The following is a 14888-nucleotide window of genomic DNA, read 5'->3' as shown; positions in this document are numbered from 1 at the left end:
TGCATGATGATATAATATTTATTACACCTTCCCCATAAAGAAGCTACCTACAATCCAAGCCCACAGTAATGCATTAATTTAATACTTTCAGGTCTTCAAAAGATACTTCCAGATATTGCTGTATCTGTCAAACTAATGACTAGATACCAGCATTTTTAGGTTCTGTTTCCACTTCTGCCAATTGAATAAGCTTGGGCAACTCCCTTGACTGCTCTGTAATTAGGTAAAGTAAGGATCTCTACCTTTTCATAATGCATTTTGAGATCAAAGGAGAGATTTAAAAATTTTAAAATCACATTTTTAGTGGCATAGTTAAAGAGCAAAACCTTAAGTACTGTGTGAAAAGTGAGTCAGAGAAATATCTCCAGGCTTATGTGGGGCTTGAGGGGTTATACCCTACTCCCATTGAAGTCAATGGGAAGTTTCTGACTTCAAGAACAGTGGTCTTGGATGCAAAGACTGTGGTCACACTAGCCCCTCCTTTCAGAGGAGCTATGGTAATGAGGCACTTTGGCAGATGCTAATGAGGCCTCATTAGCATAATGGCAGCCACGCACTTCAAAAGTGCCTGTTTCAAAATGCACACCACCCATGTAACTGGGGGCTTTTTGCAATGACCCCTGATTTTGAAAGCCTCTTCTTCCCATTTGGTTTTGGGAAGAAGGAGCTTTCAAAATCAGGGGAATTGTTTCCAAAGGCCCCCAGCTACACAGATGGTGTGTGTTTCGAAACTGTGACTTTCTAAAAACACATGGCCATCATGTTAATGAGGTGCTGCATATTCATAGCAGTGCCTCATTAGTATCTGCCAAAGTGCTTCATTACACAGCCCCTCCGAAAGGAGGAGCTAGTGTAGTCACAGCCAAATTAAATGACTGATCAAAATCTACTGGCAACTTTGTATATGCTTACAACCGTACTGCTGTCAAATTTACTTATGGAAGACTGCTTAATAATGGCATGTAAATTTAACTAGAGTTTGTTTGAATGTTTTTTGCTTTACTTCTTTCCTGAAATAAAGCTCAGCCCCTGCTAGTGCAACATAAAAGAATTTTACTTTTGGTTAGATTGGTACTACAAGTCTTGGGGGAGTTGGTCAGAGGGAATAGTTGTGAAGAGATAGGCTGTGTCTACACTAGAGAGTTTTGTTGACAGAAGGCCCAAATCTGTAGTACCAGCAGAAATGTGATGTGCCGCTTCTGTCGACAGAGAAGACTTCTGTTTGCTGGGTGGTTCTCTTTGCAGAGCTGCCATTCTGCTTTCTGTCACCAGACGGCAGTGCAGTCTGGCAGTTCTCTGTTGAAGAGCGAGTTGTGTGGAGCAGCAGTCTGTCAACAGATGCTTCTAGTTTAGACATAGCCATAATGAAATCACTTGGCTATGAGTATCAGAGAGGTAGCCGTGTTAGTCTGTGTCTTTGAGAACAAGAAGAAGTCCTGTGGCACCTTATAGACTAACAGATATTTTGGAGCGTAAGCTTTCGTGGGCAAAGACCTGCTTCATCTGACTTCACCTGTTAGTCTATAAGGTGCCATTTGGCTATGGTTACAGCACAGTGCTCTGTAGACGGAAGTCACTATTGGAAGAGATTTCCCGACAAAACTTCTGTTGACAGAGTGCAGCCACACACAAAAGCCAATAGGGAGAGCACTGCAGTCTGTCAACAGAGCAGCTGGACTGCCTAGCAGCTCTCTCAACAAAACAGGCACCCGAAAGCACAGCAGACAGGGCTGCCCATTGTTCTGGATGTCCTGTCTGTAGAGAGAAGGCCCCCAGAGCGCCCACATAGCATTTTTGTCAAAAGAATCTGTCCACAGCAGCGTTATGCCTCAGAATGCTGTGTTTTGTTGAGATACTGTTGACAAATCCCATTTTGTGTGTGCATGCTCCACGAGTTTTGTCGACCAAAACCAGGGTTTTGCTAGTAAAGCTTACTATTGTAACCATAGCCCTTGATTATTGTGATGAATGGTTCTTTTAAAACCATAATTTTCAACCTTTTTCTTATTGTGACCCCATGTTACAAGAGAGAAGTTTTGGGGCCCAGCTATCAAGGCATAAAAAAGGGAGAGGTGTGTTATGAACCCAACTTTGAGAACTTATGCTTTAAAACACACTCTGCCTTCATCTGAACTTATTTCTGTACTCATGTCTGTAATGCTTATCAGCTATACAATTCTCAAATCAAGAAAAGTCCACTTGTTAACCTTCAGAACCTACACACATTCCCAAAATGTTCTGGCTGTTCTATTTGTAATTTTAACAGTAACTTCTGACTGCTTTAAGTAACTTTCTGACCGCTTTGTAATATTTGTAAATGTTTCCAAAACAGGGCTACTTTAATATGTTTTTACTGCCTAATCTCACTAGAGAACTTCACTCTTCCTGCAAGTCCTCTGCGATAATAGGAAACTGTATAGCATAGTTGAGTGCTTTACCATTTTTCCCTCATGTAATGCTGAAGATGTGCCAATCTCCATATTAATGTGAAAAGTAGTACCTCAAAGTAAATGCTTTCAAAAACCAACCACAGCAGAAAGGAGAAGTACTCATTCACTCTGCAAAAGAAACTTAACACACAACTAAAAACAAATACACAAATTGTTGCTTGAAGTGTTCTAGTGTATTGACTACCTAATCTCTTGACACATGGGATTATCCTGTGAATTGCCTAATACAGTAGCTCTCTCTTGAGGGTGAGCTGCAAAAAGCTGGTAGGTCACAGGTTGCAAGTTCTGTTTCCTCATGTCAAAAAGTTCATGTAGTCAGGTTTTTCATCACAAAAGAGCCTTGCTTCCTCCAGAAGGAATTAGTTGTTGCACCAATGAAGGGAAGGAACAGGAAGACAGGGACTGCTGGCAGGAGCTATCAGAGATGGGAGCCCAAAGCAGCAGAGAAATGTCTATAGATGAGAACTAGGTAGCACATTTGAGAGAAAACAAAGCAGTTGTGGTAACACACAGGCTGTGTCTACACATGCCACTTTTTCTGGAAGTGGCATGGTAATGAGCCATCCAGAAGATGCTAATGGGGCATGGATATAAATTTTCCATGCCTCATTAGCATATGGATACATGATTCAGAATCTGGAAGAAGCTCTTCCAGACTCCAAAATACACATGCAGACACGCAGCCCACGGGGATCTTCTGGAAGGAAACCCTCCGTCCGGAAGCCCCCTCTTCCCCAAAATTTATATCTGAGCCTCATCACCACCTTCCAGACAGCTCATTACCATGCCACTTCCAGAAGAAGTGGCACATGTAGACACAGCCATAGAGAAGAAAGAAAAGGATGTCCAGGAGCAAATGTAACAGAACGGGTCAGCGACCCCTCAGGCCTGGGTGCCACAAGTGGCACATGAGGCGGGAGCTCAGCCCACCATTCCTGCTCCATGCAGCCAAGAGCTTGCTCAAAGCCATGCCACCTGGGGATTAATAAAAGGCCAGCTAAAGCTACCAACCTAAATGGTAAAGCTCTGCATCCTAGTTTATTTATTAATCAAGTTGTTGTGAGTAGGACTATTAGTGACTTTAAAAAGTATCACTGGCACTCAGACCGTACATAGAGCTCAAAAGGTCAAATTTCGGCACTCTGCCTCAAAAAGGTTGCTAACCCCTGAAATAGAAAAGAAGCCAAGACATTAGCATTTTATGGCAGTGGGGTGTAGGCAGCCTGAGAAACTGAGACCATCAGGTGGAAATTTTAATGAAGATGGAGGAGAAAACTTATTTCCTTTATGTCACAATGAATTTTTCACCATATTTATGCAGCATCTACACTACATTCCTTTGAAAGGGGAATGCAAATGAGGGAGATCAAAAATACAAATGAAGTGCTGATTTACAAATCTCATGTTTCATTTGCATAATCTCATGTGACCATGTTTTTGGAAGAGACTTTTTGAAACCAAAAATAGCCATGTGGACAGGGTTCTTTTGAAAATAAACCCCGATTTCAAAAGAACCCTTCTTCCTACGTTGCTTTCAAAAACTCTTTTCCGAAAACGTGATTGCATGAGATTATGCAAATGAATCAGATTTGTAAATCAGTGCTTCATTTGCATTCCCCTTTCGAAAGGGGAATGCAGTGTACACACCAGCCTTATTCTGAAATAAACTATTCCAAAATAGTTTATTTCAAAATAACACTGCTACACACAAAAATGCATTTTGAAATGGCACGTAGCTATTTTGAAATACATTGTCTGCACACATACACAGACCCTATTTTGAAATAGAGTTATTAGATGCACTATGTCTTATTTCGAAATAGGCGCTATTCCTGGTACATGAGGTTTGCCAATTTCGTAATAAGTCAACTACTGTTTCAAATTTATTTCAAAATAGCGGTTGCATAATGTAGATGCTAAGATAGTTATTTCGAAATAATGGCTGTTATTTCAAAATAACTTTGCTTTGAGGACCTACCCTTAGAGCCTTTTCTTCTCCTATTACAGGAAGCATGTTTAATTTAGCTGGGTTCAGCTATTTGTATCCCTGCCCTCTAACCTGAAAGTTACTGTTAGAGCCATGAAAAATCCACTTTTCATGTAGTTTGTCAATTCTTTTCACTTGGTTACTATACAACCTTCAATAGTCACAGTGTTTCAAGTTCAACCAAATCAGAAAACAGACTGAAACCCCACAGAATTTGACACATTTTGCTTTATTTTGGGTTACAACCATAAGAAACCTGAATGTTCTGCATGGTTTTGAACAAAACCACAAATTTCTTCCTAGAATTAAGCCACTCTTTGCTTTTGTCTTCTGAAGGATTGCAGCATTTTGGTTTTATAACTAGAAAAGTTTAATCAGCTTTATTCCAAAGGTTTTGTCCAGCTGTTGTTGTTTTTAAAGTCCTAGATCTGTTTGAGACATTGCACAGTAACATACTGACCTGTTCTTTGCACTTGATAATGAACAAAAGAATTTAAACAATAATATATTCAGTATATATATTTTTGCTACCTGCATGAATGGGTGCATCTTCATTTATTTGAAATGAATTGATCAACATTCTACAGATGAATAATGACCTCAGAGTTAGAAAACCAAGTGCAGAATTTGTGGCACATAAGATTGTATTAATGTAACTAATGCCAGAATTTGGCTTGCAGAAATAAGCCAGTTTAATTTTGAAATCCCAGGCATAGGGTTTAAGGCTGCTAGTGCGTGGAAAAATTAATAGTAAAGGGAGCAGAAAAGATATGGAATCTCAGAGACAATAAACAAGTAATGTAATATTAAAGCCTTTGCTATTGTCTACATTTTATGACAAAATCCTATCCTGCATTGGGCAATACTATAACTTAGTACAACCCTCTCATCTGCATGAATTAAAACTAGAAGCCAGAACTCACATCAATGTACTTTCCATTCAATTCATACCTTCTGTGCTCGTTCTTTACAAAACCAATATAGTTTAGTTCAAATTACAAATACAGTTTTATAGTCTTTGCTATCTTGAAGTGAACTAGCCTGAACAATTTGACAAAAATGAAAGGTTAACGTTAAGATGAATTTCCATCCTGGAAACTGCAGCAGTTGAGGTAACATGTAGAGGAAAAAGGAAAGAATGTCCAGGAGCAAAAGGCAACAGAAGATAAGCCAGTACACTAGCAATAACAACAATGGACCCAATCTTTTTCTCATTGAAGTGAACAGGATTTTCACTATTGACCATGGGTAAGTTGGCCCACGTAATTTAGATCAAAACATAACATAGGTATTCTAAAATATTTGCATTGTGTGTTGCATTGAGTATATCTTTATGTACCACCTACCCTTTCTTTTACAGTCATGCTAACTACACCAATGGCTTACACGAAAAAGCAAAAGAGAAAAAATATGTAATGTATTTTAATAACCTTTAATACAAGGCTTGTACATTCTGAAGAATTAATTGCAGTTTATTGTTGCTCTTTATTTCAGCTTTCCTCCCCATGTACTTATTTTCTTTCCTTTCCTTATGGTTCTGCCCATGCTCTGTTACCTTGCTCCCTTTTCTTCCTCTCACCTTCCCTGCTGGTTGGTCAGAACCATTATTGAACATGCTTCCCTCTAGCTTTATCCCATTCTTTCCTAAATATGCAGTTCTCACCAGGTACTCTCCCCCCTGCACTAGGGGCACATATTTTCTGCTAGTGGCTGCAGTCCCACAGCTGACTTTGGTCCTGAAAGAAGCTAAACCTAGAAAAGAGAGCTAAAGTATTTTTTCCTTTGTTTTCAGCTACTTTAATAGGATTCCAGACTCCTCTTTGTGTGGCATCTATTGCAGAAGCAGCTTAAATGAGAAAGAGTCAGCACTATGTAACCAGCCAGCTGTTTACAGCCCATGACTTGGAAACCACTAGAAAACAATTTTACAGGCAACAAAGATGTAAAAAACAATCAGGAAAAGTATTTTCTTCTGGCTATCCGTCTATTTCAATGACAGCTTAAAAATGGAATCATAGAAACACGAGGTCCCAAATTTTTGGTACAGTATCTCCCAACTTCATTTTGACAGTAAGTAACAACTAATTTGGTAATAAAATCCTTCCTAGCACATCTTGTCTAAAAGCCCTAGAGATCTATAAACCTTACTTTTAAATAGGTATGTGTTACATATCTAGTATTTGCACATTATACAAAATAACAGCTGATAAATTTAAGAATAAACATTTCCCTTCTAAACAATGAGCCAACTACTTTTAGAGACATGACAAATGTCAGCAATTGTGTATAACCCTTCGCTGTGATGACCAGAGTTGCTAACTTGATAGTATCCAGAAGGCCCTACCTAATCTGTTTTGGGAGTAAGGACACTTTGAAGTTGCACGGGTAGTTCAAATGCCCACAGCTACACAGCTTGCCAGAGCTTCGAAGTTAACAACTTCGAAGTTGGTGCAGCGAAATTAGGCTAATGAGGTGCTGCATATGCTTTGCGAATTTCCTAATAGAAAAAAAAAATCTCTTTTATTTAACTTATCTCAACAGTCAAAGTCTGCATTGGCACACATCTCAGAAAAATACCTTTTGTAACATTAAATACTTGGAGCATGATTTCAGAGACAATAGCTCCTACAACCTTCAGTTTGAGTTTTCAAGTGTTCAACTGCTTTGAAACTCTGCCCCCATTATATAAAGCCTACTGAAGCTCAGCTCATGAAAGGAAGGTAATTGCTATATTTGAAGTTAAAGTTTTACATGCTAACAAAACAAGCACTAAAATCTAAATACTTTCACACTAGTGCTTATGGCTTTAAATTATATATCCACACTCTAATTTAAATCTAAACACATAATCCTTGTCTTTATATGTACACTTCTCTGTATACATATTTAAATAAACTTAAGTACTGAACATCAAATACAGATTAGGACAATCAAAGAATCGTTAGAGAGATCATTGAAAGACCTTTCAGTGAAACCCTGAGAGATAAAATATCAGATTGGACGCTATAAAGAGCTGATTGTTTCTAAGTCTGATCCTTTCTGAGCCCATTTGCATTAAAAGATTGAAAAATATTCTTCAACTCAAACAATAACCAAGCACAAAAAAGTAAAACATTGACATGACAATTCAATCTGGATTTCCCTTCCATAGAACAGAGTCAAACAACTGAACTTAGTGTACTAAAAAGTTGCAAAGGTTCAGAGCTTGCCATTAGAGCAGATGGATTTATACTATGTACATACAAGTGCAAAGCATTAGATAAACTGACTTTATTTTCCACTTGTGGACCTCAAGGTACACCATGTTAATTCATAACTCTCAGTTGCAACCACTTAAAAGAAACAAATCACAAGCTATCACTCAACTTCACTTAGAACATACTTGACCAATCTCAGCAATATTTTGTTGCAGCCTTAATTTTAATTAATGTAGGAAACTGGTATATGTGTTGAAATGTTTTTCTTACTTGTAAAGGCATGTGGTCTTATTTACATCTCATTTACCGTAATTTTACATGGACAGTCACACATCATAATACCGACATGAACATTTTCCCTTTAATGCCTGTTTTCTAATCAATATAGTATAAACAAAATATACAGTGCAGTAGTATACTATAGCTACTATTGTAATTTATTTGGACTGACCTCCACAATTCACTGGTAGGTCTGCCAATTATTAGCATGTTGTTGATCTACACTTGTGGCAATAAAACTTATATGGAAGCCCTGCATTAGCATAGTCTCTTGACAGGAAACACTGAAAGTTGGCAAAGCATTGTGTGTGATATGGGTGTCTATAATTCTTCCTCCTCACCCCCACATACTTTGGGAGGACACAATGTATTGTAACTGTAATATTGTAATGGAGATTACTTTAGATCCTGCAGGGAAATCAAGACTATGTAAATCCTTTCCTGCTGGAAATGCTACTTTTAATAGCCTCAAGTGTATATTTACTTGAACATTAGCATAAAACTGAGTCACTTCTTGTCATGACATTTAATTCATATGTAAATGGCAACCTACATCTTCTTCAATGGGTGAACCACCATCTCATCCATTCCCTTGAAGGGTGGCTGCAGCAGTACAGGTGCTATCATGTGGAAGAACACGGAAAACTCAAGTCTTTTCAGCCCCCTCTTTCCTCCTCCGCACACTTAGGTGACTTTATGAATTCTCAAGATTTCTTATTACCCCTGTACTGATAATTCTCACATCTACTTCTCCACCTATGTATAAGCCCTAATTTCTTCCTTTCTCCTCCTGGAAGATGCTGCTTCCTTAAACTGACCATGGCAAATACTGAACTCCCAGCTTATGCTCCTAACTCTCTAGTCATCTCCCTTTCATCATTTATAATGACCAGTGTACTGTTTTTGTTTTATTTTGGAATTGATCACTTACATTCACAGACTTGGTTAATCCTTTACTCTCTTCCAACCAAACCTTTTCCTTTCCTGCTTCTATACAGACTCTAGCCCAATTTTGTTTCTTCTGTCCTGACTTTCCCTCTTCCTCTACTTATTTAAATAATCTTCTGTTTCTTCTTTTTTGACCATTCAGTCCTTTCAATTCATTTTCTCTGAAGTTAAAATTCCTCATTTTCACTTTTAAGGCTCTGCACCAACAAACGTCTCATGTCTCTACTCATTGTCATCGCATCTGATAAAGTAGGTCTTTGCCCATGAAAGCTTATGCTCCAAAATATGTTAGTCTACAAGGTGCCGCAGGACTTCTCGTTTTTGTAGATATAGGCTAAAATGACTACCCCCAATACTCCTCATTGTATGGACTACACTCTTCTCACCTTGTTTTTCCTTTTCTCTTTCCTCTCTAGCCTTTTACATGCTATTTCCAAAATCTGAAACACCGCTCTATGGCTATATCCACACTAGAGAGTTTTGTTGACAAAACCTGGGGAGCGTCCAGATTCTGAAGGTGTTCTATCAACAGTAAATCATCAGAACACAGCACTTTTGTTGACAGTCTTATCGTGCTCCCTGTGAGGCTCAATGCATCTGTCAACAGAAAGCCAGTCGGGAGTGAGGGGGGAGGCAGGGGGCGCCTCTGTCAACAGCCCTGCCTGCTATGCTTCTGGTTGGCCATTTTGTCAACAGAGTTGCCAGGCAGTCCAGCTGCTCTCTGTTGACAGAGTGGGTGAAAGAGTGATCTGCTTTGCAGTCTAGACTCAATCTGTCGACGGAAGATATGTTGGAAGACGTACTCAGACAAAACTTTCTGTGGACAAATCGCTGTAATCTAGACACAGCCTATCAGATCAACAACCATCTTCAAACAGTGCCACCAACTCTCTTCTCACAACTCCTCTTCTTTTGCCTTATCACACATAGTAGAGTCCTTCCTCTCCCCTTTCCCTAACCACCTTCCTGTGTCTATATCTCTGTTCTAGGTTTATGTAGGCCTCAATCCTGCAATGACATCCATGACAGGATCTCTGTGGCTGCACAGACTTCCCAGTGAGGCTCTCCACTAGCTAAGGTATCCTAGATTTTACAATCTTTGTAGTAAGAATCATGTTTTTCTGAATCTCAAAAAAACTCCATGCAAAGTAACATTTTAAGTTCATCATGAAATAATGTGTTGTGGTGACAAAAAATACTTGTGGATGAGGAAATACCTCTAAGGCAAAAATATATTAATTTTATCTTGAGAGGAAAGGGATCATATTTTAAAGGAAAATATAAAAACAAAGGAGAAATGTGAAAATCAATAACTATTTTTGTACTTAAGTTAAACATATATTGATTATTACTGCAGAATATTTATGTCTACACCTTGAAAGCCAATGTGGAACAAAATCTGTCAGCGTGTTTGATTTTGTTTCAATTACACGTCTGTTTCTCTGAATATTTTACATTTATGTTGTCTACTGCATGGAAGGGGCTGATTTTTATTATGCCTTCTTTTGAAGGACCAATACAAACAATTTCTAAAACTGCCTGCAACAGAGCTGTTTTCAAACTGAGGGAAATTTCACAAACTCTGAGTGAGACTGTAATTTCAGCAACTCACAACAAACCCTTTCCTCACGAATGGGAGAAAAAATTGTTTCACTGCTTGTAAATGAATCCCCAAGAGGTAATCTCCCTAGGGAGGGCTGCAGTAGTGTAGTAATGACAGCTGGGTGGGATGGTAGGTAGGGAAGGGAAGTTCAGAGATTACCAGCAACTCCTTGATGGTTGAAATGTGCTCTTGAATGTAAAACTTCGGAGTGGGGCATCTAGCTTATCTCCTTCCAGCCATAGGAGAGAAGTCACCACATTCCCCAGAAGGGAAAATTTGTCAACGTCTGTGGGAGGGGTGATAGGTGGGGGGGAAGCTTGTATGGAGGTTTCAGGAGGAAATGCAAGTGTTAGGGACATGTTCCCTCCTTCTCCAGGGGAGCGATCACTGCCACTTATGGTTAAAAATAACCACCACCTCCTCCCCACCCCCGCGAGCTGACAAGCTGTGGGGCAAACGATCTGCTGGGGCTGGAAAAGGCGCGGGCCGGAGCGCCACAGAACGCACTTTCTCCTCTATAACGCGGGCAGCCAGAGCGAGCAGGCTGGAGGGCACGGGGCGTGGCAACGCGCTTTACCTGCCACTGCTCCGGACCCAGAAGGAACATTACATTACGGCCTTGCCTGAGGCTCACTGGGCCGACCCCAGGGACTCCCCCCTGCACCCCAGTCTAGATTAACACCCACCCCTGAGCACGCCTCTCCCACACAGAGACTTGGTTTTGTAGCCCTCCAACCACCGGCGGAACGTCCCATCCTTCGCTTGTGGGGGCGGCACGGAAGCTCCCCCTGCGGGGCTGGTTACACGCCCCCGCTCCGGAGTACATCTGAGACGAGTTTCGACTCACCCCCGTGGCTAAGCTGCGGCCGACTTTCAGCCTGGATTAAGGCCACCCCCTTTCTCCGAGGCTAGACTGCAGGCACCGCTGCCCCGGCCCATCCCCCGCTGGCCCAAGGTGTTTGCCCCGCTAGGCCACTCTCCCCCTAGCCTCGGGAGCCGAAGCCCATCAGCCCCAGTGAGCGGCGGAGGGGGAGGTGCATCCTGGGAAGGAGCAGCCCGACATGGGTCTCCGCCTGGGCGGCTCGCAGCCCCTGCCACCCTCTCCTCCGTGTGCAGCTCCCCCGCGCCACCCGCCCGCTGCCCGGAGCTGAGCGGAGCGCGTGTGTGTGGCGGGGTGGGCGCTCAGCGGCCTGGCCCGGAGCGGCCGGGGGGGGGGGGACGCGGCGCTGCCCGCCCCGCATGAGGGAAGGGGGGCCGCTCCCACCCGCCCTCCTTGGTCCCCGCTGCCGCCGCCCCGCACACAGGGCCCGAGCGCAGCCCCCGCGCCTCGGGCCCGCTCGCTGCCCCCATGATGGACAGGAACTACCCGCCGACTCCCAGCTTCGCCGACCCGCTGGCTCCAGCCACCGCCGCGCAGCCACCCGCCGCCACCGCCGCCTGGGCCTACGAGCGAGGCGCCAGCAGCCTCAAGCCCAGGTACGGAGGGTCCGCCGGGGGGCTGTGCTAGGAAAGGCCGGGGACTGAGATGGGGCCTTCCCCGCATAGGGGTGTGTGGGTCCCCCGCCGCCCCTCTGGGGGTCCCCTCCCCCGCGCGGCGCGAGCCAAGCAGGGCGGAGAAGAGCTCTGGCTGGTGGGGAGGGCCTGAGGGGCGTCCCCCGGGGCTGGGCCCGCCAGGGAGCTGCAGGGCATGGAGCCGGCCTTTGGGGCACAGCCGGGGCCCGGCGCTCAGCAGCAAGGCCCGAGGCACTAATCGGGCCACGGCGCGCTGCTGGCGCGGGCGGACAGCGGCGTCCTGGCGCGGGCGGGGGAGAGCTGGAATCCGGGCTGGCGTCCCAGCGGCCCGGCACACGCACGTCCGCAATGGCCAGGGCAGCTTCTCTTTCTCTCCCGCAGCAGCGGCGGGCCCCGGAAGGTGGGCGCGGGCTGGCAGCAGGCGCCTTTTCTCTCCTCTAAGATCCCCGCGCCGGATTTTGTACCCGGTTCCGAACAGTCAGTGGGGGAGGCTAACCTGAGCAGGGAAAGTTCTCCAAATCTGCAGCTAGGGTTCAAGAGTTCATGTTTTCCTCCTGCGATTCTTAGGGAAGCCCAGCACAGCGAACGTGTTGTGCGAGCTGTACAAAGGAGAGCCACCCTCCCAGAGCATTAAACTGCAAAACGGCAACATTAACAGGGGTCCAGTGGAAGGCGTGGGCCAGTTTATTAACGGCGTGGACTAATGTGCAGTGCGGAGTCAAGAACAATACCGTGTCTTTTAAGTGCAGTCCCTGAATTGGCAGCGTAAATTCTGGGGCATTGGGAGCTTTTGGTGACCTCATCCTACATCCTCAGAGGGAAGATCCCGTGTTTATGCTCTCACCAGAGCACAGCTTTGTTTCATCCTTTATTTTGGATTATAGCATTTTACTACTCTGGTGTTGTTCAGGGTTGCCTTTTCCTTATAAATCAGTTTTTCAGAAATATAGTACTCTCTCTGTGCAGAAGCTTGTCCAAGAGGATTCAGGCCTTTTTAAAAAAGTTGAGAGAGAATTTAAAATCTTTTGTAAATAATTTTTCTAGGGTCTCAATTGCTTTACTGTTGTGTAACTCAGATTAACTGTCAGTCTGAAAATTCAAATCCTAAAATTTTTCAAGTGTTTGGTCTCTATTTTTTGGCTTCTAATTAATTATATTGTCTAGCTGTCTTTGATATAGGTGTAATTCAAAATTACTGTTGTACAGAAAGGCAAAATATTGTGTCAGGGCAGGAGTCAGCCACCAAAATAGCAAGAAGAACCATCTTTTACAATTCAGTAACAAACTCAGTAATTCAAGAGATGCAAAGCATATGATTACGAGATGGTCCTTAGTAAATAATGTCAAACCATGCTTTTTGTAGACGCTATTTTAGGAACAGCACACACACAATGATTTGTAACCTGATATATGTTTACTGCAAGACATCCACATACTTTTATATACTTGATTTCCTCACACTTTATGTGTGTTTGTACCACTACCTTCCTGACTTCACTCCTGAACCTTTACTGTCTCTGGGTAGGTAGGCATCCTTCAGTCTGCATAGACTATGGATCGCGCCCTTCGTAACTCCATTTAAGATCGTCATTTGCAGCGTTGACTGTGATTGTGGAGGCCCACACGAGAGTGACAGTGCTTGCTACATCTGCTGCATATGTAGATTACTGTCTCTGGAGAATGGTAGTTCTGAACAATTTCATTTTTGTGTTTGAATTCACTGTTTAGCTGCTTTGATAAAGCACTCTTTTATAAATTTGCCACCCGTGAATGGCTTTCCTCGTTTCACAGTCTCTTGAGTTTTCACAAAACTAGCCACAGTTACGTTACTTGGTGATTTCACCCATTTAGCAAACATGTTCTTCCTTTGCTCTGCTTCATATAGTAGCTCCTCCACAGCTTTTTTTCTGGCCTCTCCAGGAGGACACTGGTCTGCAAAAGTAATGTGTTTCAGAAAATGCCTCTTGAGGTTGCATTTTTCATTGTTGGCGAATTTCTCAATACATATGAGACATAAACGGAACCCAACCAAACTTGATATAAATGTGTGGGATTACGTCCATTCAATTTGAAATTCTCTGTTTTCATCTTCAATTTTCCTCTTTTTTTAAAGCCATTCCAGCCCCACTTTAATTATGCCAATTTTACTTCACATTTAATTTCTGTTTTCTGTCTTAAAATGTGTGTTGCCTTTCACAGCATGAATGCTGCAAGCTTCCATTTCCTTTTCAAAATCAAGACTTTATTAGCAACACAATCAAAACACAGATACAGTTTCATATCCCACAATGCACTGCACATGTCAAAGGGAGAGTTATCCAGTATTTTGTGATCACATATCGTTTGCTATTTAGATATGAGTTGTTCATTGTTAAGCTTTTAGATATTCACTGTTTATCAAAAATACTTTGCAATTATAGCGTCGGGGGCCAAAAAGAAGTCCTTAAAGAGCCACAGCTTGCAGACCCCTGTGGTAGAGTATGCATAACATCAGAATGGATTCTGCTGTTGCTATGCTAGTATTTGGCCATGGACACTTGAATCCCCTTTTCCCTCTCCTTTTCCTTCTGCTGTAATGGAATGGGTTCTGAAAGACATCAAAATGACTAGATCTTCCCAGGTATTAGGGCTCCTAAAATGTCCAGCCGTCAGTTCCCAAAAGATTCACCTGTGGGTTTGTCTAGGAAAAAAAAAAAGGCCAGGTTTTGTGAAACATTTTAACTAGCATGTTTTAAAATTCTGTCATAGACAAAGCAAGTCCACAGCATCATAGGCTACTGAATACTACAGTACCAGAACTGGAAGACACCAAGTCTAGTTCTCTGCACTCATGGCAGGACCAAGTACAATCTAAACCAGGAGTCAGCAGCCCCCAGCATGAGTGCCATGAGTGACACACAAGCCAATTTCAT

General features: G+C 42.7%; 1 protein-coding gene across 2 annotated transcripts in view; it reads left to right on the top strand.

The window, feature by feature from the left end:
• Nucleotides 1–11675: 11675 nt before the first annotated feature.
• QSER1 (glutamine and serine rich 1) overlaps nt 11676–14888 on the top strand; it is a 69417-nt gene continuing 66204 nt past the window's right edge. Inside the window, exon 1 of one of the 2 annotated variants that reach the window (XM_074997632.1) lies at nt 11676–11940. In XM_074997632.1, the coding sequence (XP_074853733.1) occupies nt 11813–11940 (128 nt within the window). In that variant the 5' untranslated portion in view covers nt 11676–11812. The remainder of the gene's footprint in view (nt 11941–14888) is intronic. The other variant, XM_074997633.1, reaches the window with a different exon arrangement.

This window comes from Carettochelys insculpta, chromosome 6, assembly GCF_033958435.1.
Source record: "Carettochelys insculpta isolate YL-2023 chromosome 6, ASM3395843v1, whole genome shotgun sequence".
NCBI lineage: Eukaryota > Metazoa > Chordata > Testudines > Carettochelyidae > Carettochelys > Carettochelys insculpta.
The sequence above is the reverse complement of the archived record's forward strand: the minus strand, read 5'-3'. Positions and strand labels throughout refer to the sequence as shown.